The 26,908-nt window shown below is 48.9% G+C and overlaps 1 protein-coding gene across 7 annotated transcripts in view; it reads left to right on the top strand.

The window, feature by feature from the left end:
- The window catches only part of EFCAB6 (EF-hand calcium binding domain 6), a 251,139-nt gene that overhangs the window by 43,239 nt on the left and 180,992 nt on the right, over positions 1–26,908 (top strand). For 5 of the 7 annotated variants that reach the window (XM_047868126.1, XM_047868128.1, XM_047868129.1 and 2 more), the window contains 2 exons: positions 4,565–4,653; positions 10,272–10,338. The exons of 1 other annotated variant lie outside the window; for it this stretch is intronic. In XM_047868126.1, coding sequence (XP_047724082.1) covers positions 4,565–4,653; positions 10,272–10,338 — 156 coding nt within the window. Of the gene's footprint in view, positions 1–4,564; positions 4,654–10,271; positions 10,339–26,908 lie in introns of those variants that run through there. One more of the 7 variants, XM_047868131.1, reaches the window with a different exon arrangement.

The following is a 26,908-nucleotide window of genomic DNA, read 5'->3' as shown; positions in this document are numbered from 1 at the left end:
GACGCGGGGCTCGAACTCCCGGACCGCGAGATCATTACCTGAGCCAAAGTCGGCCGCTTAACCGACTGCACCACCCAGGCGCCCCCGGTTTTTAAGTTTTTATTTAAACCCCAGGCAGTTAACACACAGTGTAATATCAGTTCGAGTGTGCAATATATAGTGATTCAACACTTCCATACAGCACTCGCTGTTTATCATGACACGTGTACTCCTTAATCGCCACACCTGTTTCACACACACCCTCCCCCGCTCTGGCGACCATCAGTTTATTCTCTACAGCGAAGAGTCTGTTTCATGGTTTGCCTCCCTCTGGTTTTTTCCCCTTTGCTCATTTGTTTTGTGTCTTAAATTCCACATACAAGTGAAATCATATAGTTATTTGTCCTTCTCTGACTGATTTCGCTTAGCATTATACTCTCAGCTCCATCCACATCATTGAAAAAGGCAAGATTTCATTCTTTTTGATGGCTGAGCAATATTCCATCACACACACACACACACACACACACACACACACACCCCACATCTTCTTTATCCACTCATCAGTTGGTGGACATTTGGGCTGTTTCCATAGTTTGGCTGTTGTTGATAGTGCTGCTGTAAACATCGGGGTGTGTGTATCCCTTCAAATCAGTATTTTTGTGTCCTTTGGGTAAATACCTAGCAGTGCAGTTGCTGAATCGTAGGGTAGCTCTATCTTTGACTTTTCGAGGAACCTCCATACCGTTTTCCAGAGCGGCCGCACCAGTGTGCATTCCCACCAACGGTGCGGGAGGGTTTCCCTTTCTCCGCATCCTCACCAACACCTGTTATTCCCTGTGTTGTTGATGTCCGCTGTTCTGACGGGTGGGAGGTGGTAACTCGCTGTGGTTTGGATTTGCACCCCCAATGGTGAGGGCAACTGGTACCCTTGTTTTTAAGGAACATTTGTCCTTGCAAACCCCGGTATCAGTTTCCTCATAAGCTTGGTTTGACTGATACTTTATTTATACCAAATGGAGAGTTAAGATATTTTTCCTGCTAATGTCTCCCTATATTCATGATCTAATGTTAATTTAAAATTTTGACAACCTTCCCAAGCTAATCAGCTATGCAGGAAGAGGAAAAGTACAGAAAATGTGAAATGTGTATCCGTTTTTAAAAGCTACATCTGTTTTTAAAAGAAGTCACTGAGAGCTGTAGAGATTCAGAGACTTTAAAAACCAGGCCCTGGTAGTCTAGCTGAAAGAACAAGCATGGCTTTTCTAGAAGCTCGAGCTCCCGTGACCGTGTGCAAACCGAGGAGGCTGGAATGGGGTGCATTTTTAGGAGGCCAAGTTCACTGGGAATGAAGAGCAGGGTTTCTCTTTCCAGTCACTGGAGTTCACAGTGCGGGTGACTTTTCTAGATCTTTTACCAACGAATCCCTTTTCCAATAGTGAATGTAAGCCTAACTGGAAACATAGAAACCGGTAAAGTATTTCAGGGGAATTTCACTGTCAGCATTAGGTAAGAGTTTTCCAGTACAGTGAACTCACTTCAGCTTCAATTTTATTTTAAGAACCACGTCAAGAATGTTTGAATGTCGGACAGTTTCGGAGACTGATCAGGGCAAGAACGGTGTGGCATCGCTGGCAGGGCATCGCCCTGTACCTTAGTTTCCACTAACGGTAGAGTGAATCTTTCCACGAAGGTGGCCCCAGTGTCTGAACGTTAATAAAAATTTTATGAAGGGAGTTGAATTGGCAAAGAGATTCCAGAGAAGAAAACCACAGCTGTGGTCTGGTCCCAAAGGTCGTGCTGTGTTGGGGAAAGAGATGTCTTTGAAGACACTTGTCGACACGACGGATGTGGATTTAAACACTACCCTCCCCCACCCCAGTCTAAGAGTTTACTTTTAGTGATTCATCGTTGGGTGGTTACGACTCTTAAACATTTTTGCCAGAATCACAAATACTGAAAAAGTGAATTCTTAGCAAAGAGCCTCTCCTTCTAGACTAGATTCTTTGGTTTGTTTAATGGACTGAGCTTTGGAGGCTGGACATAATGCAAAAATGTATCTGCCACATTAGAATTTTCATTAGACCATAAGTAACAATGTGAAATGTGACAAAAGCTTCAATAGGTTAATGGACTTTCTCCCTCCCTCCCTCCCTCCCTTCTTTCTTTCTTTCTTTCTTTCTTTCTTTCTTTCTTTCCTTCCTTCCTTCCTTCCTTCCTTCCTTCTTTCTTTTTGTCTCTCTTTCTCTCTCCTTCCTTCCTTCTTTCCTTCCTTCCTTCCTTCCTTCCTTCCTTCCTTCCTTCTTGGCAGGGTGGTTAGCGCAGTGACAGGAACTTGGGCTCTGGAGTCACAGAGAGTTCTGGCACTTAATGGTAGTGCCGTGCAGGGAGGTCACATCCCTGTTCTGTGAAATGTGGAAAACGACCACACCCTCGGAAGCTGGTTTTGGGACTAGAGGAGTTAACTCCTGTAAAACACCAAGGGTACTGCTTGTGCCCGTCTGTTGGGTATGAGCTCTGCAATTGTACGTTTCCCCCCTTGTCATGAAGCCTTACTCCCCAAACCATGGGGCCTCCTGTCTTGGAACAGCACACACACCCTGTTCTCGCCCTTCTTCTGTGGGGTTAGGCAAACTCTGAGGTGTCTACCCCAAAATGACATCTCCTAATAAATACCCTATCCGAAATAGAAATCACGGATGTGCTTTTCAGGAAACGTCTTCACGAAGGCCCACACTGTGAGCCACTCTCCCTCTGGTCCCATTTTCTAGTCACACATGTTTTAAATAGAAAAGAGAAATTTGTCCTTTGGGGAAGACTGAGGTGGCCGTGTAGGCTTTGAGGCTGGAATTTGAAGGGCCAAGTGAACATCAAATTTGACTGTATAGACGTGGGAGCCACTCAGCTGTATGGGAAATTGTACTTTGTGTGTTTGTATGAGGCTTCATAAAATATATCTGTATTGGTTACACGTCTTTTTTAAATTTTTTTATTTTTTAAGGTTTATTTATTTTTGAGACAGAGAGAGACAGAGCATGAACGGGGGAGGGTCAGAGAGAGAGGGAGACACAGAATCCGAAACAGGCTCCAGGCTCTGAGCCGTCAGCCCAGAGCCCGACGCGGGGCTCGGACTCACGGACCGCGAGATCGTGACCTGGCTGAAGTCGGACGCTTAACCGACTGCGCCACCCAGGCGCCCCTGATTACACGTCTTAACTTTAGTTTCCGAATCCTTTTTTGGGGGAGATAATTATTTTCACTTTTTAAAAAATTAGACTTTTTCTTTAGAAGTAATTTCAAACCTCCAGAAAATCTGTAAGAATGAGAATAGTACAAATAGTACCCATAGACCTTTTACCCAGATTTGCCAGTTGTGAACATTTACTCTCATTTGCTTCTCCTGTGATCTTTTGTTATCTACGTGTGGTCTGTATGGAGATGCAAATGGTGTACAAGACATATACACTGTGTACATCATTTTTTTCTGAACTCTTTGAGAGGCAGCCGCTTATATTATGGTTATTTACTTGTAAAAACTGCACTGTGTATTTCCTAAAAATAAGAACTATTCTCTTACACGATCACAGTAATCAACATTAGTAAATTAAACATTGAGATACTACTTTAATCTATAGCCCGTATTGACCCACTTGACCCAATAATGTCCTTTATAGAATTTTTAATTTAAAAATGGCTTTTTTTCTACCTTAGAAGTATATGAATGTACAGAAAGTTCACATGACCCTCAGACGGTAAAACTGTGCTGTGGCCTCACCCTTTTGGGGAAAAATAAATATAATATATATAATATATACATTTATACATATATACGCATAGAAGTACATATAAAATGCATAGTAGAACGTATTTCTACTAATTTTACTCTATTTTTAAGATTTTTCTTTATTATTTTTTTAATGTTTATTTTTGAGAGAGAGAGAGAGAGAGAGCGCGCGCGCAAGTGGGGGGAGGGGCAGAGAGAGAGGGAGACACAGAATCCGAAGCACGCTCCAGGCTCCAAGCTGACTGTCAGCACAGAGCCCGACGTGGGGCTCGAATTCGCAAATCATGAGATCATGACCTGAGCCGAAGTCAGATGCTCTACTGACTGAGCCACCCAGGCACCCCTATTTATTTTTATTTTACAGAGAGATCCTGTGAGCGGGGGAGAGGGCGAGAGAGGGAATCCTAAGCAGGCTCCACTCTCAGCGTGGAGTCTGAGGAGGGGCTTGACCCCATGACCCCGGGACCATGACCTGAGCCCACATCAGGAGTGGGGCACTCAACCAACTGAGCCACCCAGGCACCCCTAATTGTACTCTATGTTTTAGATAGAACTAGATTTCAGATAATTTTGTAGACAACTTGTTGACTTTTAATTGATCACAGATTGGCCAGGCATTTATGCTATTTGTACCCGGTTTATTGAGGATGTATGTCAACTCAGACACCTAGGTGAAGTAGCTGTGCCTCCTAGAATACCCACCCCTCTGATGGCATCCTGTCCTACACCATGAGAACTCCTGTGCGGTCTACTACTTGGATCTGAACCCTCTAACGGGCTGTCATTCTTGTTTGAATGTAGATCCCCCTCACCAGCTCTGGTGCCGTTCCTTACCTTGAATTCCTGTCCAGGTTCGGTGGGATGGACCTACATATAAACGTTGTAAAGAGGTAAGTGGTTTCGTTTGCTCATATGAAAATGTGAATTATGGAATGATAAGAGAGGGGCTGTGAGGTCACGAGAGCTAATCAGGTCAACAGATATGTGTGGAAGATGAGTTGGTAGAGCTCGTCCATATAGAATTTAATGGAGTTAATCCTCAGTCAAACGTATATGTAGACAAGTCTTTAGTAGCCTCGATGTAGGATGCATTTTAGAACAAAAGAAATAATACTGTATTGGAAACGGAAACATAACAAATTAAGACGGTGCTAATATATATTATGTGCAGCGTACTTCAGGTTTGGAAATAATACATTTTAATTTTGACGTAAAAATGTTAAGATGCAAAATTTAAATTTGTTCATTTTTATTTTATTTCTGATGTCTCTCATTCAAAAGCGATCATGTTTTAGGAGGTAGAAATGAAATATTTTTTAAAGAGGTCCTTTGGATTCTGTAACCGTAGCATGTGCTTGGGGCTCGCTCACTTTACCTGCAAAAGGGGAGTGTTAGAGTATGAACTCTCATGTCTCTATCAGCTGGAAGGTTCTTTGATTCGAGCATGTGATTCAGAAAAGGCCATTTTAGTGAAAAAATTACTCAGATTATCTGACTCTGAATGAATAAACCTCATTTTCTCAGGAGTCGTGCAGTTGTAAGAGTTAAATCTGATCCGGAAGCATTAGCAAGTTTTGGTGTGATAGCTTTCCTGACGGAATCAGTCGTGGATGCAAGCGTAGGTGTAAGAAATCATGCAGCAGAGGGGAGGCAGAGCAGGGATTGTTCAATGGGCGTGAGTTTCAGAGACGTGGTGCACAACAGTGTGCATATACTTCACACTGATGAACTGCACGCTTAAAAATGATTAAGGGGGGAAATTTTATGTTGTGCGTTTTTTTTTTTTTTTTTTTGGTTTGTTTCTTTTGATTTTTTCTCACAATTAAAAAACAGAATCGGTGCAGCAACGCCAACACGAGTGACGAAGTATTAGCCCCTAGGTAGCCGGGGACTGCTCTGTGCTCTGTGTAGTTAATGGTCCGTAAGTGTTGGGCTGAGATCATCTCCAGATTTATTCAAAAGAATGACTATTTGTTTTATAAACTGTATTTTGATGCTCCTAACCTAAAGCAGTTCCCATCTGTGATAAGGTTGCTGGGTAGACAGTCCCCTCATTTGAATGTTACTTGTTGGAAAAGCTAAACAACTAGAAAACCCGAAAGCAGGAGAGTTCTTTTTTTGTCTTTTGTTTTTGTTCTTTTAATTGTGAAACATCAGTCTAATAATTAGCTTGAGATGAAAAGGATCACAAGTTACTTCCTTAAATATAAAAGGCTAAATGTTTAAACTAAGTTTGAAAGGTTTAGCTGAAAACTGACTTAACCCGTGGGGCTGAATTTTCTTTGCTGTTGGAGACAGTGAATCGTAGCCGACAGAGATGCTCCCTCTGGTAATATGGTAGGGTGTATCCATGAACGCACTTCCACTGGAAACCACTAAACTGACTGATATAAGGTAAAATGTATACATGCATTTTCATTCATTAGTGAGCTAGCCAGAAAGCGAGGACTCCTTAGAGGCCAACATGAAATGAGACGAAAGCCAGCTTTTGCCCTGAGAGTATTAGCTAAATCCCGGTGGATGTGTGTTTCAGCTCGGTTGGCTATTTAGAGTGGAGGGGACAGGAGACAGACGCTGAGGTGGAGGGACCCAACAGAAGACCAGTACATATAAAGCTAGGACACCTAAACCCTCATGTAAGCGTAAGTTATAAATATAAATCTGCATCACAGAAGGGCACAACAAGGAAACCTACCTTTTCCCATGCTGCATTTGGGCAAAGCACAGTAAGTCAGTATTTATGCAAGTCTGTGCCTGAAATAATGCTACCTGTGTGGTCTGAGAAGTCTCAGGCTAGTAGTTCACGTAACACTGGTCCTGGCCTGGGTGTGGCCTTCTGTAGAGGAATACATTTTCAACCTAGCCCTTAAAGAATTTCCACAAAGTGCCAAGTAATATCAGACCACACACACAAAATATTGAAAACATATGAAGAGACAAAGAATGAGGTTGGCAAACCAATAGAAGCAATGTCCCCTAGGATCAGATATCCAAGTGCTCGAAATACTGGAAGTATCAAATATGGAATCTAAAACTATTTTAGAATGTTCAGAAGAATGAAAGAATGGACTCAACATATAAATACGAAAGAAGAGGCCAAAAGGGAAAAAAAAAAAAAAAAGATTTGGAAAAGTACGGAGCAGAACTTCTGGTACTTGAGAGATGCAATAACAATTGTCGATATAAAATTCAGTGGCTGGGTGAAAGTCGTGGATTAAACACAGCCGAAGGGAGCATTAGTGGAGTGGAAAGTAGTTCCAAAGCAGTTATCCATGAAGGCCACCCAGAAAGACAAAGACAGATAAAGTATGGAGGACAGGTGTAAGAGACATGGTGGGGAGAAAGAGAAGGCCAAGAGATTTCTTACTGGATTTCCAGATATACAGGGAAAGGATAGGGAAGAGAGATATCGAAAAGGATGATGGCTGAGAAGCTTACGCCAGCCAAATGAAAAGAAACGCCTACGTAGACATGTCCCAGTGAAACTGCAGAGCAGCAGAATCGGAGAGAGGAGAGGAAAGGCAGCGAGAGGAGAAACCGGACTGGCCTAGGGGACCGACCATAGACTGAGACTGGTGTCCCTGGTTTGAAACAGTGGGAAGGCCTCTCCCATGCACGGGGAATAAAGTATTTGCCAGCCTAGGACCTGTAAGGTCTCTTTCTGTGGGAACACCGGGGCCCTTCTCGCTTCTTGCCGTAGCGTGAGCTCAAGCACTGATGTCAGGCCATGTGGAAAAGGGAGAAACACGTGTCCCCTCTGCCTGTGGTGTTCAAGGTCACCTTTCAACTAGATCCTTCCTTGGTACTACAAAGCATGCCTCTTACTTTTATACACACATGTAGTTTGAAGGAACCCCTACAATTAGAGAAGGGCAAGTCGGGGGCCTTTGTGTTTGGCTCTAACTCTTGATTTGGGTGATTGTTAAGTAGGCATTTGCCTTAATTATAACTAAACTGTGAAAATACATATTCTTTTCTATCTAGAAGTCATACTTCATAAACACAATGTAAAACTCAGTAAGTTCAAGAAACAGATTAGCTATAGCAGAAGAAATAAGTGAACTGGAAGACCGGCCAGAAAAAAACTTAGCCGGAAGGCAGCACAGAGTCACAGCAATGAAACTGGAACTCTGTGAAGATGGTAATGAGAGACGGGATGGGGGAGCAATGGCTGAGGACTTTCCAGAACCGAGGGAGGGTTCCATCCCGCTGACTCAGAAAGCCAAAGAAGTCCCGAGCAGGATTAAAGATGGGGGTGGGGGCGCAACTACCCCCAGACCGAGAGATCTTCCAAGAAGCCAGAGGGCGACAGCTAGACAAAAGTGACTTCTGGACAGCAACAGGGATGCCAGGCGAGTGAATTGACGGTCACGGTGTCTGGAAAGAAAATCATTGCCATCTTAGAATTATGTATAGAGAGCGTATCTTTCAGTATTTTCGGAATTGAAATGAAGACCTTGTAAAACAAAAATGGATCTGGCCCCCCAGCAGGTCCAGTGAGGGAACTGTAAAGGATGGACTTTTGAGGTGGAAGGAAAGCGCTCCTGGGTGGACAGTTAGAGGCGATGCAGGAAAGCGTGAAAGGCAAAAAGGGCAGTGAGCGTGCGGTTGGACCCAAACAGCCGCTGACCCGAGGAAGCACGAAGGGCCAAGAGTAACGATGGCTTTGGGAATTTAAAAACAGAAGCGAATTAAAATACGCGACAGTAGCGATATGTACACGGAGAGGAGGGACTAGCATAAAATGTCCTCGAGTTGTTACCTTGTCCAGCAGGAAGATGAGAAATCTTGATTAACTTTAGACTTTGAAAAACGTGCAGGTTGTAATTTCCAGAACAACCGCCGCAAGATTAAACGTGGAGTGTTTAGAGGCAAACAAGTGGATGGGATCCTAAAAAACGGGATTAACCGAAAGAAGGCAAAAGCCCGCAGAATAGGGCAGAACCAATAAAGATCCCAAACGTATTGGCGATTGTAATAAATGTGCCACTTAAAAGGCACAGATTGTCTGACTAGGTAACAAATAGTAAACTCCACTAAGAGAAAAACCTATACAGGCTTACAGAAAGGTTAAAAAGTGAAAGGGTTTCAAGACCCACCATTCCGAGAAACACTAAAGAAAGAGGGCGCCGCTAAGTTAATAGCTGATAATAAGCTGTGTTCTCCTGAAGCAGACAGAAAGATGGAGTTCAGGGGTGCAAGACGCAGTGTAGGGGAGACAGCTGTGAAGGGAAGAGGGCCAGAGGGGAGTGGGGCCCAGGAGCTGCCCTGCGGACTGGAGAGGGAGGGAGGGAGGGAGGAAGGGGGAGACGGGGAGCGAGTTTGCACCCGGCTCCAGGGACACCGGGCTCCGGGGACACCCCCGCTGTTCCATTTCTCCAGCTGACGGTGGGTACACAGGCATTTGTCTGTTTTTGTTCTTTAAGTCTGAAACGTATCTTCAAAGTAGTGTCTTGTGTCTCTTCCGATACATAATTAAGACATGAAAAATATTACATTTAATATAGAACCACAAGTCTGGATTCCTGGCGAGTTTCCCTGTTGAAGTTGGGCACTTCCCCCTCCCAGCCTCAGTTTCCTCCAACGTAAAATGAAGTTAATTTCTGCTGGAAACGCTCCAACGTCTTCCGCTTACCCCAGTATGAAGTCCATTATCATGGCCGCAGCCCCGGAGAGCTGGCATCCGTTTCCATGCCTGCACTCACAGGTGTCCCCTGCCCTGCCGGGCGGGCTCTGGTCTCCGTGGCCACCGCCAGTAGCAAAGCTGGGACGTGCTGAGTTCCGGCCCCCTCGGCCTCATGCCGCCGTGTCCTCCCTTTGCTTTGTCCAGAGAGCTTTTCCTTCAAGTGGACCGTTCCTGGCTTCTCTGCTTGTAGGTGTCCGTCGGATTGTTCCAAAGAGGGGCTCTGAAGTAGTCGATAGATACGTGGATAATGCGAGAGAGAAAACAGTTATAAAAGCAGATCGAGCCGCGGGGATGGTACAGACATTCGTCCACCACGAAGTCCTTTACAGCGTGGCAAAGAGTGCCCCTGGAGTGGACTGGGGACCCCTTAGAGGTCAGAACACAGGACTGCAGCAGAGGGGTGCGATGTGGGGTGTGACCCGGCACCTCCACTTGTCCAGCCATGACCTTCGTCTCCCTCAGTCTCTTCGTCTGCAAACCAGGACGATCATGGCCCCTGACCCACAGTCGTCGTGAGGATTAAATCAGATGGGGCTCGCCGTAGGAAGTGCTCATGAAGTGTCAGCTCTAATTGCTCAGTTCCCACACTACCTGGGAGGAATAAATGTTAGATTTCATTTTATGGATGAGGAAACTGAGGCACGGAGAAGCTAGGGACTTGGTCCAGGTCTACGCTGCTGGCAGATGGCAGTGTGTAAGAAATACCTCGCGCTTATAAATATATAATTTAGAAATTCTTATAATTTTGATCTCTGCATGCCCTACATAAGCATTTATTTGGTTAAAACATGTTAACAAAAAGTCTTTATTTTTATTTTTAAGGGGAGGTGGGAATGAAAGGAATTGCAGTCGGACAGTAAAAGAACTTGAAATCCAAGTAGGAGAAAAGGTAATAGAGATCTTTTAAAATTCTTCCCCCGACCCTTTGTCAAAAGTATTGTCAGCAGAGGTAGATGAAGCAGAATGGGCCACATCTTGCTGTCTGCACTCTCCCGTCAGAGCCGTCTGACAAATAGATCCGATAACAAGCCCGTGTGAGAGCTTGCATTCAGACGGCCTCGGATGGCGTCTCTTCGGATGAGTGACACCAACAGGGAGTCCTGGAATATGAGTCACTTTTGTAGTAACTTTAGATCCTCAGTATTAGGGCTGCCCTTTCTGGATTTGTCGAGGACTGAAGCAAGGATCTCTTTGGAAAGAGAAAACTACTGCTTTTCAGCAGCAAATGCCAATTAAGAGCAGCATGGCAAAGTGGCAGGAAACCCAGAGTGGCATATATTTAAGTATTGAGTAACTTTGCCACAGAAGCTACTACATGTGTTTAGGAGAGGAGCATATAGCTTTGCTCCTTCCTGTTTGCTGATTATGGTTGGACATCGTCGCGTACGGCTAGGGAGGGAGGAGACGTGCGTGGCTTCCCGGGGTTGGAATCGGACCCCTTTTAAAATGCATTTGAGCCTGTCAGTTACACAAGCAGTTTGAGAATCATGATTTAATTCACCCGGCTCAATATGTTGGTTTGAAATGTGACAAATCTTCTTTCCTTTTTGAACCTTCTGGGATTTTCATACATTTCAAAATTAAAAAATCGCCAGAAATCCACAAAATGTCTGTCTGAATTTCCCTGGCTGAAGCCACCGACACCAGAAAATTCATCTTAATGTGACATTTTTTAGCATTACATACTCCTAAAAATCTGGTTTCACTATGGTCTATATTAGTAAGAACCCTGGCGTAATTATCTGCTTCTGCTATTGTGGTTCATTTGTTATTCTGTAAGAGATACATAATATGATTGGTATCATCTATGGCACGCCTTTAATTTGTCTCTTCATAAGCTGTGTTAATCATGAAACACTCCTGGGAAAGTCAACCGTTTGTCAGAATCATCATATCAACATAAACACCATCGTGGATCAAAAATACAGCATTTCAGGGGCGCCTGGGTGGCTCAGTTGGTTGAGCATCCGACTCTTGATTTCAGCTCAGGTCACGATCTCACTGTTGGTGAGAAAATAAATAAATAAACATTAAAAAAAAAAAAAATACAGCATTTCAGCGAGTGCAGCGCGTGTGGACCTGGGCCGGGATTGGAAATTACCAACAATAAGGCCTCGCCGAGGAAAGCCACAAGGGACCCTTGATCTAATTCCTCTGTTATCTCAGCCCCCTCCCTCTTATCCTAACAGTCGGGGGGGGTGGGGGCTCCCACTGGTTAGGAGCGAGTTAATCAGTGGGCTTGCACAGTGCAGCTTTCAAGCAACTTCTGGGGAAAAGGCCGAGGAGGGGTGATTGCAGAAGCGCTAAATCCCTGGGTGGCTCGGAGAGTTCTCTGCCATGCATGCTGGCCGGCATCCACCGCACCCCAGTTCTACCTGGGGCCCCGACTTTGGGCAGGCAGGTGGAGTAGGACAAGACCGACCTGGGGACTGTTAAAAAACAAAAAAACAAAAAAACCCTCAACCGAGTAAATGTGAAGATCTAATTGGCTTTATTAAGCCATTCGTGAATTGAACAGCATCCCCAGGAAGCGAAGGAGAGGGGAGCTGCAAGGAGGTGGATTTTATTGGGAGGGGGGCGGGGCAAGAAGCTGTCAGCGAAGGGAAAGAGAGGATTGTTTCAGGCCAGGTCACCTTCCCTGGGGCGAAGGACAAGGGTCTTATTAGGTGGATGACCTCACCTGTCTTTGGGAGAGGGAGGAATAGGGAGGGCCCACGAGACAGATGACCTCAACCGGGCTGGCTGGCAAATTCCAGATTGATTGGCTTCAAATTCCAGTCCTGGAGAAGCTGAAACTTCAAATAAGTCTTGGTTTGCTCTGCTGAGGACAAGGGACTCCATCGAGTGCCTGTGGCTTTCTTTTGAACGGGACCGGTCGGCTCTGGGTTTCCATCTTGGAGCTTTGCCACTCACCAGCGGCCTTGACAAGTCTTTATCACTGGCTTTCCCTTAGCGGGGATAATAGCACCACCTTGAAGTATAACTGAGCTCAAGGGGTTCGCCGCTTGGGGTGCGTTAAACTGAACACAGCCCAAGGAAATGTTGAAAGCAAAGAGCTATGCGTTACCTGTTACGAGTAAGGAGACAGGGAGATAGTTCTCAAAGCGCCGTCTCCCTGTGGGGTTAGTACAGGAAGCTTTCATTCCGTGTGTGGAGGACAGGGGCAGGAGCTGACGGAGGCACTTTTGGTTCAGTGGGACGCGCCAGCGTGTCAGCATGCTAGGGTGCATACATCGTATGTTTAAAAAAATGGCGGAAAGCTCTGCCTGTGGGAGGGGATCTTAGTATTCTAAGGAGCGGAAGGTAACTTCAGGGCCACTCGGGGGGGCTTCTGCACGGGTCCTCAGCTCCAGTCCGGCTCACACTGGCTCTAGCAGGGGGCTCTCTGGTGAAGCGTCTAGCTGGATGTCTTCTTGGCCGGACCTGTTGGCTCCGCAGAACAAAACACATCCTTCCCTTCTTCCCTTCTGCTGGTAGCTTTTCTCCCTCCTGTTTGAGTAACTTCCCGTGGCATCCTGGTTCCCAGAAGTGCTGTTGTGTGCCTTACAAATACCCGGTGTGTTAAGCACCTGGAACAGTTGGACAAGGCCAGCCTATCGCTGTCTCATTATTACGGCAGGTGCCTTTGAAGGATAGACAGGAACACCAGTGGACCTCATCCCTTCCCACCCACTCCCAAAATAAACAGAACCAAATATCCTCACCTGTTAGCCATGTGCAGCAGCGTATTTCCAGTTAAGACTATTGTCCTGCGAATGGCCCCCACAGGAGCGCTGGTGGCTGCGATGAATGCCTGGGAGGTTTTTATATTTTTATTTTTATATGTAACTTATTGTCAAATTGGTTTCCATGCAACACCCAGTGCTCATCCCAACTACCTGGGAGTTATGAAAAACAGGGTCTCTTTAGACATGTGTTGTCACTGCCGGGTGATCTATATGGTTTGGGAGAGCTCATTGTTTTAAATATAAGTCCACATGGCTTGCCAGAGCCGAGAATGTGTGCAAGTAAGTGTCTCTGAATTTTGGGAGCCAGAATTTTGCTAACTGTGTGTGTGGTCTAGCCTTCCTAAGCCGACAGATAGTTAGCAGTCAGGGCCCCAAACTGACTGAACCCCAGTGCCTGTGTTTCCTCATCGTTTCCCCTGCAGTGAGCTTGGTCTGATGGCTGGTTCCTCAGCCTTTCCCTTCTTCATGGGCACTTTGACCCTCCAACAGGTGTTTGCATTCCCGCTCGTTGTCGAGTTGAACCCTTGGGCTCTCTGAGCCCTGTTTTCTCCATCAGTCACGGGGTGGGATAGGGCGGGCCAGACTGGATGATCCCCAGGTCCCGTGTCTCCGTCTTCTGGTGAGTGTGATCCATGGCTTCACGGGAAGAGGTTGCCGTCTGACCCCGGCGGGCCCTGTGTGTGGGAGAAGAGAAGCTGTGTTAGCCCAGGTAGTCCTCAGGGCGTCACATGCTGGCTCCGGCTGGTCCTGGTCCCCTGACGGCGCTGCACTGGGTCCTACTCGGTAGGGGCTCTGAGTCCTGTGCTTTCCTTCCTTGCTCTCCCTCCCTCGATCCTTGCTTTTCATTTGGCCACAGATACGTTCTTTCCTTTGTGCCTCTTCTGTGCCATGACTTGGCATCTGCTTGACGGGTCCTTGAGGTCTCTGGTCTATTCAATTCCCTGCTCTCATAGTCTCCTAGGGAATCAGGCACACCTGGCCTGAACCAACCCTGATTACTTCCTGGGGGTGTGGCCTGACTCCCTCCCCTGAAGCCCGGGGCCACCAGAGGGTAGCTCTCGGAACAAAAATGGAAAATGGAGGGTTTTGTTAGAAGGAGAAGGGAATAGGGGCAAGGGGATTTGCAGAAGGGGACCAACAGCACCCGCTTCAGCCTCCTGCCGAAAGGATCCCGCCGCCCCCGGGCCTTAATCCTTTGGACGCTATGTAATTTTTTGAATTTCACCAGCTCTATGAATAATAGCACTGATTGAGCACTTACTAGGAGCTGCTGTAAATATCATATGGTGTTAAATTATTTCGTTCAAGGGGTGCCTGGGTGGCTCAGTCAGTGAAGTGTCTGACTTCGGCTCAGGTCGTGATCTCGCGGTTCGTGAGTTCCAGCCCCGCGTCCGGCTGTGTGCTGACAGCTCAGAGCCTGGGTCCCGCTTCGGATTCTGTGTCTCCTTGGCTCTCTGCCCCTCCCCTGCTTGTGCGCATGCTGTCTCTCTCTCTCTCTCTCTCTCTCTCTCTCTCTCTCTGTGTCTCTCAAAAATAAATAAACATGAAAAATATTTTTAAAATTATTTCATTCGAGGGGAGCCCCACAAGGCAGGTGCCATCCTTACCCCACACTGATACGGAGGGAAACGACAGAGGGTGAGCATTGTGACCAAGGCTGCGGAGCTGGTGGGCGGAGAAGCTGCAGTTCCCGCCGTGGCCGCTTGGCTGCAGAGTCCTTGCCCTTAACCATATGGCCCCCCCCCCCCCCCCCCCCCCCCCCCCCCCCCCCCGGCCTCTTGGAGGCCCGGTTAGAAAAGGTATTGATGCTTCCTTTGCATTCGGCAGATGTGACTCTTTGATATGCCCGCGGGTAGACCAGGCCAGCACAGAGAAGTCTCTCGCTCACCTTCGCCGTGAGCCATCTTTTTGTACAAGTGACGTCTACTTCAAGGGGGCATTTGGGAGTTTTCTTCCTTTCCTCACTCTGACGTCCTGCCTTCGTCGCCGTTCTTCCCACATCCTCAGGCTTTTATGCTCCACGCCTGTCCTGCACGTCTCCAGCTTCATCCTGCGCCAGTGGCAGGGGTCAAGGCCTAGGACATTCTTCAGGGGAAGAATCTCCCAGGAAAGAAAGGACCAAGGCAAAGCTTCAGCGCTGCCGGGCCAACCAAGTTTTGGTCTTTGTACTCTGTCTTATCTCTTACCAACTCCGCCCACCAAGGGTGAGGTAGAAATGCCAGAAAATCTCATCCTGCTACTTGAGGTGGGGCGGATGCTCATTATGGGCTGGGACCAGGGAGTTCCTGAGAGACAGGAAGCTGTTCTGAGCCATATAAGAACACAGGGTATGTTTGGAGACGTCATGACCCTTCCCCGTGGCCCCATCTACAAAAGCAAAACAAAACAAAACAAACCTGTATAATTCAGTTAAAGACACAAAAAAAGGAAACAACAAAACAAAACCCAGACACATCCAGCGCCCCAGGCTGTTTGCTCTCTACCACGTCACCACCCAAATCAGGGACGCTTTTTTTAAGCCTGGGCGCCATGATGTCAGAACATCTGGTCCACCCAGTCAGCCGTGACTAGTGTGTCTGTTGGACACCAAGTGATCTGACACAAGTTTTTATGGGATTACCCTGGTGCCTTGGACTTGGATGGATGCAGCCTGCGTCATTTCCGAAGCAATTAGTAAATAATGAGGGGTCCTGAGCTGCCTGCTTGGTTTGTTATAGCCTCGTGTGGAAGAGACAAAAGTAATGGGTCGATTCATTTTCTTAAATAGGTGAGTTTTCCTAAAAAAAAAAAGAAAAGAAAAGAAATTAAAAAAATTATTGCTTGAGAAATAAAGCAGCAGTCATTAGAATCACAACCATTTCATAAGCGTACCTTCCCATTACAGCACCACATTAGCATGAACGAATGTACCAGAATGCAGTCTGTTTGCCTAATAAAAAGACTGTGTCAAACTCAAAATGAGGCCATTTACTAAAACATACAAGCTCTTGGTTAATTTATAATATTCTCCTAATCCCACTTTTATCACCTCTCCTTTGGTGCACTTGGTATTAATTGCCTATTATAGCAGGTATTTGAACACATCTCCTCTTTCGTCTGAAGAAAATATTAGCATATCGTAGAGCTGTTGGGACAGATTGTATCTGAGCCACTTTTTCCTCCCCGCAGAAAAGCCTATCAATCATAACTGAATATAGTGATTAATAATGTCACATCTCTTATTCGTGTGTCTGTGCACAACTAAATGAAGTAGAATGCTTACATTCTGATCCGGAGAATCTCACATAACAAAATCATCAGTTGCCATTTTCAAAAAAAAAATTGGATTGAAGATGCTTCTCTCCCAGGACCTATTTTTGGTTGCTCTATTATTAATTTACTAAAGGCTCTGTCAGGAAGCTAACACAAAGATTCTGTGACATCAGAATTTGTATCATTTCAGACTAAGTTTACGGTTTTTTGTTTTTTCTCATTAGGTTATTTATTTTTGAGAGAGAGAGAGAGGCAGAGGGTGAGCAGGGGGAGGGGCAGAGAGAGAGGGAGACACAGAATCCGAGGCGGGCTCCAGGCTCCGAGCTGTCAGCGCAGAGCCCGACGCGGGGCTCGAACCCACGGACCACGAGATCGTGACCTGAGCTGATTTCAGAAGCTCAACCGACTGAGCCACCCAGGCGCCCCGTTTTGGTTTTTGTTTTTGTTTTTTTAATCTTCTTGCATGTGGCAAAATCAATAGTTCAGTCAAGATCGTAGGGGAGATGGGCTGGGGCACTCGGGCCACCACTCACTGTCCCAATGCCCCTGTGCAAGCCAGTGTCTCTGGAGGCTGTTTCCTCAGCTGTGAAATGGAGAAAATATCGCGAAGTTTTTCCAGTATTGTCCAGATTCTTGGTGGCAATAAACGTAAAATGAACTTGCTCTAGTGCTGGGGCCGTAGAAGTTACTCAAAAAATCGGGAGTCTGCATTTGGAGGAGAGAAGACATGAGTTGTCACGAGGAAAGTGAAATGATGGCATGTGGTCACTTGTGGTTTTAGGCCACAAAGAGAGCTCTGTGCCCCAGACACGTCTGGGCTCCGGACTCACCACTGTCTGCAGAGCAAATGGCAACGTTTCCTTATATCTTATTTGCAGTTTTTCCTTACTGGCCCTTCGTCCACGTCCAGTCCACCAGCAAGTCTGTCTGCTGTGTCCTTGTGCCGTATCTGGAACCCGTCCACCTCTTCCGTCCCCGCTGCCACCGGTGTCCCCACCCTGTGCTTTGTCAGGAACCCCCGGACTGCTTTTCCTGTTCCTGCCCGGGCCCCTTACACTATTCCGCAGGACACCCAGAGTTATCTGTTGAAAACAGATGTCAGATCTCACCAGACCCCTCTGGTTAAGATGTCCTGTGGCTTTTGGTTGCCCATCGAGGAAACATCCCCCAAGCATCCCGGCTTATAGTGCTCAGCCTGGGAGCTCTCTCCAGGGAGATTTTTTTTTAATGTTCATTTTTGAGAGAGACAGAGAGACAAAGCGTGAGCAGGGGAGGGACAGAGACAGAGAGGGAGACACAGACTCCAAATCAGGCTCCAGGCCCTGAGCTGTCAGTACAGAGCCCGACACGGGGCTCGAACTCGCAGACCATGAGATCATGACCTGAGCCGAAGTCAGACGCTTAACTGATTGAGCCACCCAGGTGCCCCCAGGGAGATTTTTTTTGACCAGCCTATCTAAAATTCCATATTTCCCCCAACGCTTAGAACATTCTGAGGTTTTGGTGTGTTTACGTGTTTATCACTAAGATAGATGTTCCCCGGGGAGCGGGTGCCTTCTCTGTCTTGCTCACTGTTGTAACTTTAGTGCCTTGAGCTGATCCTGGCACTTAGGGTGACCTCAGGAAACATTTACTAAATGGATAAATAGTTCTGTAGGAAAGGTTCCCAGTAATTAGAGTAGCCGGGACACACTGCATGGGACAGGTGAGACTGGTGGTCAAGGTGGGCCTTTGATGGGGTTTCAATGTGCTGAGGACAGAGCAAGAAATGGGATGTGGGGTAGCTTTATAGATTTGGCACCTTTAAAAAAAATATATACAGATTAAAAGAAAAATTTTTAAGTTTATTTATTTTGGTGGGTGGGGGGGGGAAGAGGGTGTGTTCAGGCAGGGGAAGGGCAGAGAGAAGGAGAGAGAGAGAGAGAGAGAGAGAGAGAGAGAGAGAGAATCCCAAGCAGGCTCCGCACTATCAGCACAGAGCCCGATGAGGGGCTTGAACTCACAAACTTCGAGGTAACAACCTGAGTCGAGATCAAGAGTCAGTCGCTTAACTGACTGCCCCACCTGGGGAACCCCTAGATTTGGGACTTTTAAAACCCCTTGTTGTCTAGACGTGGGGCTTATTTTCATGGCTGTGTCAGAAGTTCCGTGGTAGCTAAAACCTCTCATTGGAAGTCTTTATGTGTTGCAGGTAAACCTTCTGCAAATAAAAATCAAAGGTGGGAGAAGGTTTACCTGGCCTGTGGTGTATGTAGCGACGAGTTTCCCTCTTCATTCTGGCCGCCAGGAAACCCGAAGCCAGGTTTTTGGAGTTTTGCTCCATTGTAGCAACTCTGACTCTTTGGTTGCTTTAGATCTTTTTTTCAGCACCCTCTTCTCTGTTCCCGTGGATCTCATTTAACTGTCTTTTTGCGGAAGCTTGTTCAGTTTTCGGTAAAGGCAAGATTTGTCTGCGTTCAGTAAGTAAAGGCATCGTCCTGGGCCCGTGGGGGCGAGCGTCAGAGCGGTGAGGGGAAGCGTCAGCCCTGGGCACCGAGGCGAAGCCTTTGTTAAAGGTGGACAACGCCCGGCCACTGCCCCTCCCACATGTCCCCAAATTGAAAGTTTGCGTTTATGGGGTTCTGAATGTAGTCTAATTTTTTCCTATCTGGTTTGGCTCATCTCTACCAGCTGGTAAATAGGAAATGTTCACGGTAGGAAGCCAATACTCTGCAGAGTGTAAACAGATGGAATCGATATAAAGTGACAAGCTAGACTGTGCTATTGAGAATACAGAGCCAAAAGTAAGAACATAACAGTCAAGCTACTTATTTCGTTCCAGTTCATTTAGTCCTGAATAGCGCCTCATATCTGCACAGCTGTGTTGTTCTTTTTTTCCCCCTCTTTCTTTCTTCTGGGTTGATAATGACAATTTCAAAGAAAAACTTTAATTAAAGATTTTATACGAAATAGCCAAAAGTAGAATAATAAGGAAAATGAGCACTGATGTGTTTATTGTAAGAAAAAATCCTCCTGCACGGTTTCATTTAAAAAATTTACTCCTTAAATTTAAAATGAATGTAGTCGTGGTGACAGAAAGGTGCCAGACTGACAGCCGTGGATGCTGAACCCTTCCATTTTGGCTGCAGAGCCAAGACTTGGAAGCTGCTAGAAGCCCCCTCCCCTTGGGGCTCATGTCCCCAGGCAGGCGGGGAGAATGCCGCGCTGACCCCCTTGCGCTAGAAACCGGGCAAGGAAGGGTGATTCCGGGGGAGGAACCGCACAGAAAATAGTTAAACGGGAGCCAGTAAGATACCAGTGTGGACACTTCAAGTCAATTTACTGTTCGGGTTGTGTTCCGGCGTGAAGAGGCTTGGCCTTCCTCCGGGAAGGGCCACATCGGAGCCGGGTCTGGAGAAGGATTATTTTGCAGCCTAGCTGGGGCTTCTGGGCTTCTGGGAGGGAACATTAGGCCTTTTCTCACCTCCTTTAACGTCTGGGTGGTCATATTTATTTGGGTTCACAGCTTTCCTTCCTGGAGCCCGAAGTGCCACAAAAAGAATTTTCAACAAAGAACCGTAGAGTACAAATAACAGCCACTGTTAGCAGTTTATTGAACCATCTGAACTCGGTGGGGTACAAATATGAAGCAGCTTGATCGCTTCTCCTCACTGTTCTTAAGCAGCCGCTAGCAAATTTGCCTTTTCGTCCCTTAAGCGTATCTCAGGCAGGTCTCCTGGCTCTCTGGCCACATTTACTTACGCGCACGTCTCGCGCGGCCTAGTCCGGTTTCAACCTTGAGCTCAGGCCCAGCTCAGCTGGCCACCTCCTCCCCTTCCCGCTGCACGAGCGGCGCACGACCTGCTTACTCTCTGGTCCTTCTCTCCCTCTCCCCCCGTGACCGTTGGGGTCTGTGATGAGGGCCGAGGAAAGGGAACATGTCTTTCTCTCTCTGCACTGGTGTCCTGGTGTCCTCTGTGGGCAGCATATAAAGGCTCCTCCCTTATAGGGCACAGGGGCAGTTATGAGGACTGTGCTGTGTGGGCCTTCAAACTATGTGGTTCCCTGATGCAGAGGTTCAGTCCTGGCTTAACGCCCTCTGGACCTCCTCAGCTCTACTCCTGGTGGTCCAGTGCACATCCTCAGGTGCATGGGTCCCTTACCTGAGGAGCAGCCCCTGGGAGCGGGACAACTCAAGCCCTGCCTTTCTTGGTCTCCACTTAACCCGGGGAAAACTTACACGTTCCATCCATACCAAGAGTAGGCTTGCAGGCTGCTCTGACCTGCCCCTCCCACTCTGCTGTCTCTGTCCCGTTCAACTTACCCCAGGATGATATACAGCAGATCACTGAGTCCGCTGGGAAATGAGATCCCTACACATCCTTCTTGTGGTTACCTGTCCTATCTGTACAAGGAGTTACTTGGCCTACTAATGTCTCTTTCCCCCCATAAATGCTGTAGTCATCCCATCCATCCATCCATCTGTCCATCCATAATCTATCCATCATCCTTTTATCCATCCATCCATCCGTCATCCATCCATCCATCCATCATCCATCCATCCATAATCATCTATCATCCATTCTTTTATCTATTTATCCATCCATCTATCCGTCTATTCTTCCATCCATCCATCCATCCATCCATCCATCCACCCAACCATCCATCCATCTATCCATCCATCCATCCATCCATCCATCCACACACTCATCCATCCATCCATCCACCCAACCATCCATCCATCTATCCATCCATCCATCCATCCATCCACATACTCATCCATCCATCCATCCATCCATCCATCCATCATCCATCCATCCATAATTCATCCATCATCTATTCTCTTATCCATCCATCCATCCATCATCCATCCATAATCCATTCATCTATTCATCCATCCATCATCCATCCATCCTTCCATCCATCACCCATTCGTTTATCCATCTATCCATCCATTATATGTATATACATTCACCCATTCAACAAATATTCATTGATCCAGGCCCTCTTCTTGGTCCTGGACCCTTGCCTACTGAAGAAGGCCTTACACTTTCTCAAGCTGCTGTTAAGTTGGCCTGGGAAGTGGGGGCAGTGAAAGGGTTAGAGGAGTTGGCTGGGGTGTGAGGGAGTAGTAATACTTCAGCTGCTCAGTATTCTTTAGCATGCGTATGTGGTTATTTGGTTGTTTGGAACTCTATCCTCAGCCTTTGGTCCCAATCCATAATTCCCATCCCACCACCATTTATTGAATATGTTCCACATGAGGTAACTGCACACATGAACTCATTTCATCTCAACCACATACTGATGGAATGTCTTTATTCATTCCCATTTCACAGATGAGGAAACTGAAGTTTAGTGGTCAGGTTACTGTTTCAAGGTTACTTGAAAACTAGTGCAGAGCTGGGATTCGGAGTCTTGCTTCAGAGCCTGCCTCTGGTGCCCTACGTTGCCTGGAGGTCCCTTGTGGAGAGGGAGGGAAGGAAGCGTTGGAGCACTGGCTTTGTGGTCGGGGTGGGGCCCCCACTGCTGCAGCCCAGAGCAGTTGATGCGGTTTTCAGTGCGGTTCGCCACCATGCCTGGGGGAGTTTTCTCTCCTCCCATCTCCCTGCTTTACTCCTCTCTTTTTTTTTTTAAACATTTATTCATTTTTGAAAGGCAGAGAGAGACAGGGTGCAAATGGGGGAGGGACAGAGAGAGAGGGAGACACAGAATCTGAAACAGGCTCCAGGCTCCGAGCCATCAGCACAGAGCCCGACGCGGGGCCCCAACTCACGGACCGCGAGATCATGACCTGAGCCGAAATCAAGGGTCGGACACTTAATTGACTGAGCCACCCAGGCGCCCCATGGCTCCAAGTCTTTAAAGCCATAAGTAGCTACTGTTCTGGTTTTCTTTTAAATCCTCAGGGCTTCTCCTGTGTTTGTGCACATAAAGCTCCTCGACTTCGCATAGAGGTAGGTGGGAGTCCGTGGGTGGGAGTGGGACAGGGGTCGTGAACTTGTTCTGTAAAGACAGTAAGTGATGCTGTCTTTGTGGGCCAGGTGTTCTGCCCAAGTACCCACCTCTGCCCCTGCTTGTAGGGGGAGGCAGCCAAGGGGCAACGTGCAAGTGAGCGGGCATGGCCGGGCAGTGTAAAATGTGCCTGTGGACTCTGAAATGTGACATTCATCTTTCACATGTCACCAAATAGCCTTCTTTTGAATTTGTTTTAAGTCGACCAAAAATCATTCCTAGCTTGTAAGCGACACAAACAGGCGGTAGGCAAGAGTTTGCCGCGCCCGCAATACAGGAGAGGGAGTCGGGCCTCTGTAGTCGGGGACGCCAGGCTAGGAGAGCACCCCTTTCCAGGCCCATCTCTGGGCAGTAAGGAGGGCAAGGCCACGGGTTCTTTTCTGGGAAACTTGCCGGGTGTGGAGGGAGGAAGTAGGGGGCTCTTCTCCTTCTGCTGACAGTGGACCAGTGTTTGCCTCTCTCCTTTGGCCCTCTGGATCACCCCTCCCTCAGAGCGGTGGGAATGGAGGGATGGAGCCCTGGGGAGCAGAGACCAGACAGGGAGCTGGGTGCCCATTTCAGGCAGGAATACCCCCGATGACAATGATCGAAGCTAGGGAGCCAGCGGCCGGGTGGAAGTGTAATTAGGAAAGCCAGTGGCAGGGCACGGGATCCTGCCCCCCGAGGAACTGTGGCGGGGCCGGGGGAAGGGCTCAGGGCAGCAGACCCAGCTTGCTAACTCGCTCTGCAAATATTTATGAACATCCATGCTGTCCAGGTGCCGTTCTAAGCCCGGCAGGCATAGCGGCAAATAAAACCACGTCCTTCTCCTCGGAGTTTACGCTTCAGTGGAGGGAGGGAAACGATAAACAGATACAGAAAGGAAATATGGAAGGGGCCCGGGTGTAGATGAACGCCAAGAGAAAAAGAAAGCGAGAGGTCAGAAAAAGATGCGAACGCAGGCTTCTGTGCGGGCCATCGAGGAGGGCTTCCCAGGAGCAGGCGGCGGGTGACAGACCTGAATGAAGGCCAGGAGGGAGCTTCAGGAGGAGGAGACCGAACGTGCAAAAGTCTTGAAGGATGAGCATGCTTGGTACGGGCCGGAGGAAGCAAGGCGGCCGGGCAGCTGGAGCAGAGAGAGCCGGGGAGGGCAGGAGGGGCGGGGTGGAGAGGGAGTGGGGGTCGGACGACTAGGGCTTCGCAGGCCTGGCGACGGCTTTCCAGCCTGGGCCAGAGAGCCTGCCGGGCTTGGGAATTTGAGCAGTTCGCTGTGGCTGGAGCCCAGGGACTGTGGGAGGGGGCGAGATCGTGGGATTTGGAGCTGGCGTGGGGGGTAAGCAGGAGGCTCAGAGACAGTGGCTCTTAATACAGACATGTCCCACTTATACCAAAATGGCCCACGTCTAGCTGGCCTAGAAAGGAGCTCGATGCTGCCCACGCCATCCTATTTTTCTGTCTCCACCGTCTCCTCCCCTGCCTCCCCCCGCCCTCTCTTTTCAAGGGAGCCGGGACACGGGATGGGGCACGGCCACGGCCACTGTCGTGCCCCCAGCCATTTTGTCCCCTGATACACTTTTCTTCCTTCGTGTCGCGTATGGGACGAGTCTTCTACACGGTGGCCCTAACTCCGCGGCTTTGATAAGCCTCGCCATCTGCAGCTCAGTTCAGATCCTGCCAAACTTCAGTCTGACAAATGATAAGAAACTTGGAGACATACCTCTGGTGGGTGTGAGTTCTGTGCCAGACTGGCTGCTTCCTGGCTTTCCACGCCGGAGACCCATATGGGCCGCTTCGGGGTTTTAAAAAAGCGCATCGCCTCATGTCCTCCGTTTTACCCGAAGAGGTGAAGCGAGAATTTGGCGGCAGACCAGGTGCCGAGGTTTCTGTCTGACCCCAGAGCAAGTGCGGTCCATGGCCGGGGCTCCGTTCTTTTAGACAAAGCGGTTGGGCTGAGGGCGGATGCCTGCGAGCCGCGGCCTCACCTTAGCGGATGCGGTTCCCGCTCCTCCTCGCTGGGCATTCCCCGTTTGGGATATTAAGATGGTCTTAGCCGGTGTTAGAAGTGGGACATGTGTATGGAACTTAGCGTGGGGCTTGGCACAGAAGAGACATTCAATTAATATTTGTTCAGTTATCGTATGATCGTAACCATTATTACACAGTAGATGGAATCATTCTGACATTCAGGATGGGCCCGCGGAGGTATTTGCAGACGCATAACAAAGCTTCCTCAGAGGGTGGCTTTTTCCCCAAGCAGGAGAAAGAGAAGGCAGGTCGTTCCTTCATTCATTCGCTCAGACACCTACTGAGCCGGACCCCAGAGCTGAAGCCCTGAGCCCTGTCTGGGGAGCTGACGCTCCAGAAGGAGAAGCAGACAGTAAAGATGAGCATTAAATCAGCTGGCGAGGGGGCACCTGGCTGGCCCAGTGGGTTAAGCGTCCGACTCCAGCTCGGGTCGTGATCTCACGGTTCGTGAGTTCCAGCTCTCTGCTGTCAGCGCAGAGCCCGCTTTGCATCCTCTGTCCCCCCGCCCCTCTCTGCCCCTCCCCTGCTAACGGTCTCTCTCTCTCAAAAGTAAAACGTTCAAAAAAAATCAGCTGGTGAGAAGTGCTCTGGAGACGAGAATCTGCGTATCGGGGATGGGGTCCTGACTTAACGCTCGAGGTCAGGAAGGCCTTTCTGACGAGACGACATGTGGGCCGAGATCCGGATGGAGTGAGGGAGTGAGACAGTGGGTGTCTGGGGAAGAATGTTCCAGGCAGAAAGAACAGCCAATGCAAACGCCTTGAGGCGGGAGGAGCCTGGAACTTGGGAGGAGCAGCATAGAGTCCGGGGCCGGAAAGCAGCGAGCCAGGGGACAGGTGGCGGGGGACGGGGAGGGGGGCGGCTGAGGCGACAGAGCCGCCTGGGGCCGGTCTGTGGGGCCTGGCGGGTCAGGGTTTGTGGGGAGACGTGAGTGGGGCGATGTGGTGTGGGGGACGGGGTCGCGAGTGTCCGGTGGGTGGCGTCGCGGAACGGGGGGTGGGGGAGGCCTCTCACGTGGGTTTGGAGTCAGACGGACTTAGACACTGGAGAGCACGGGGCCGTTGTCTTAGAGCCACTTCTGTTTTCCTGCATAAATAAGGAGCGAGGCTCTCAGCGGGAAGGAAGGCCAGGGATGGGAAGGGAGGTGCGAGGATGGAGAAGGTGGACAGAGTCTGGTGGGGGTGGTGAGTGACTAACGCAGCAGAGCAGGATCCCACAGCGCCCCCGAGTGAGGGGACCCAGCTGAGTGGTGGATGGGCCGCCCTCTGCAGCCACATCAGGTGCCTGGAATAGGCGGGGAGTTGGATTTAATCAGGGATGGGGGCTTGCCAAGGCTGAGGCGGGAGTGGGGAGCACGTATGTATGCAGTGGTGATTACAGAGACTGGCCGGGAGGGAGCGAGGACTGTGCACAGGAATTGGAGTGGCCGACGGGGGCCCTCGTGGGAGAAGGCTGTGGGGTCCTGCACTCGAGGGAGGGAGCTGGAGCAGGGCGGGGGTGGCGGGAGCATGGGGCCTGATTCTGGAGAGTGGCCGTCACTGGGGATGACAAGGCTGGAGTCTCAGCAGGCAGCGGTGACCTCAGGCCGGGGGGAGGGCCAGGAGCTGAGAGATCCGGGGTCAGAGGTAGTCTTTGGGAAGCCACGAGTGGTCCTTGAGGCAGGGCAGGCCTGGCCGGGGCTAGCAGCCCAGCTAGGAGGGCCTGGCATTTGTAGGTCCAAGCAGCCAGGGAGGAGAGGGAGCAGGTTCCTCAGCTCAGTGGTTCCTCGGGTGTGAGCACGAGCGCGGCCACCGCAGAAGAGGGTCACCAGGAAGGGACCCATTCTCATCCCTGGAAGGGACCCATTGGAGGAAGTGTTGAGGAACTGGGAGATGTTAATGAGAGAAAAGGCCTGCTCGTCTTAGAGTTTTTCCCAAACCCCTTCCTTGAGGGGCACCGGTCACCTGACTCTGGGCTGGCCATGGACTTGACCTAGTGCAGGACGGTAGAATCAGACCCTCTAAGGCTGTACCAGACAGACATTCATCCCTTTTCATCCACAGTCCGAACTCCAGCCTTCACGCTCCACCGTGCAGAATGCCTTCCCGCCCTGCCCTAGTCACCCCTCAGCTCAGATGCCTCCTCCTGCAGGAAGCATCCTGGACGACTCAGGAACTCTCTGTGAAGGCCTACGGCTCCACACTGTCTCCGTTATCTGGCTCCTGTTCCCACAGCCCAGCTTCAGCGGATACTCATCTTATGTCTTGTCTTCTCTCTGGGTAGTGCGGCGAATGGGTTGGCTTACATTAGAATCCCAGCAAAATGGAGAATGGTGCTTCCTCCCCGTGGGCTGGGGGGGATTCAATCACACAGCTCCACACGTGAGCCCCAGCAGATGTTGTCCTCTAAGTACAAGTAGCCTTGGGATAAGCACACAGCTTAGTATTCTGCGTCTCCGTAGGGCTTATCCAAATGCCTTTCACGTCTGTGTGCCCAATAAAT

This window comes from Prionailurus viverrinus, chromosome B4, assembly GCF_022837055.1.
Source record: "Prionailurus viverrinus isolate Anna chromosome B4, UM_Priviv_1.0, whole genome shotgun sequence".
Classification (NCBI taxonomy): Eukaryota; Metazoa; Chordata; class Mammalia; order Carnivora; family Felidae; genus Prionailurus; species Prionailurus viverrinus.
The sequence above is the reverse complement of the archived record's forward strand: the minus strand, read 5'-3'. Positions and strand labels throughout refer to the sequence as shown.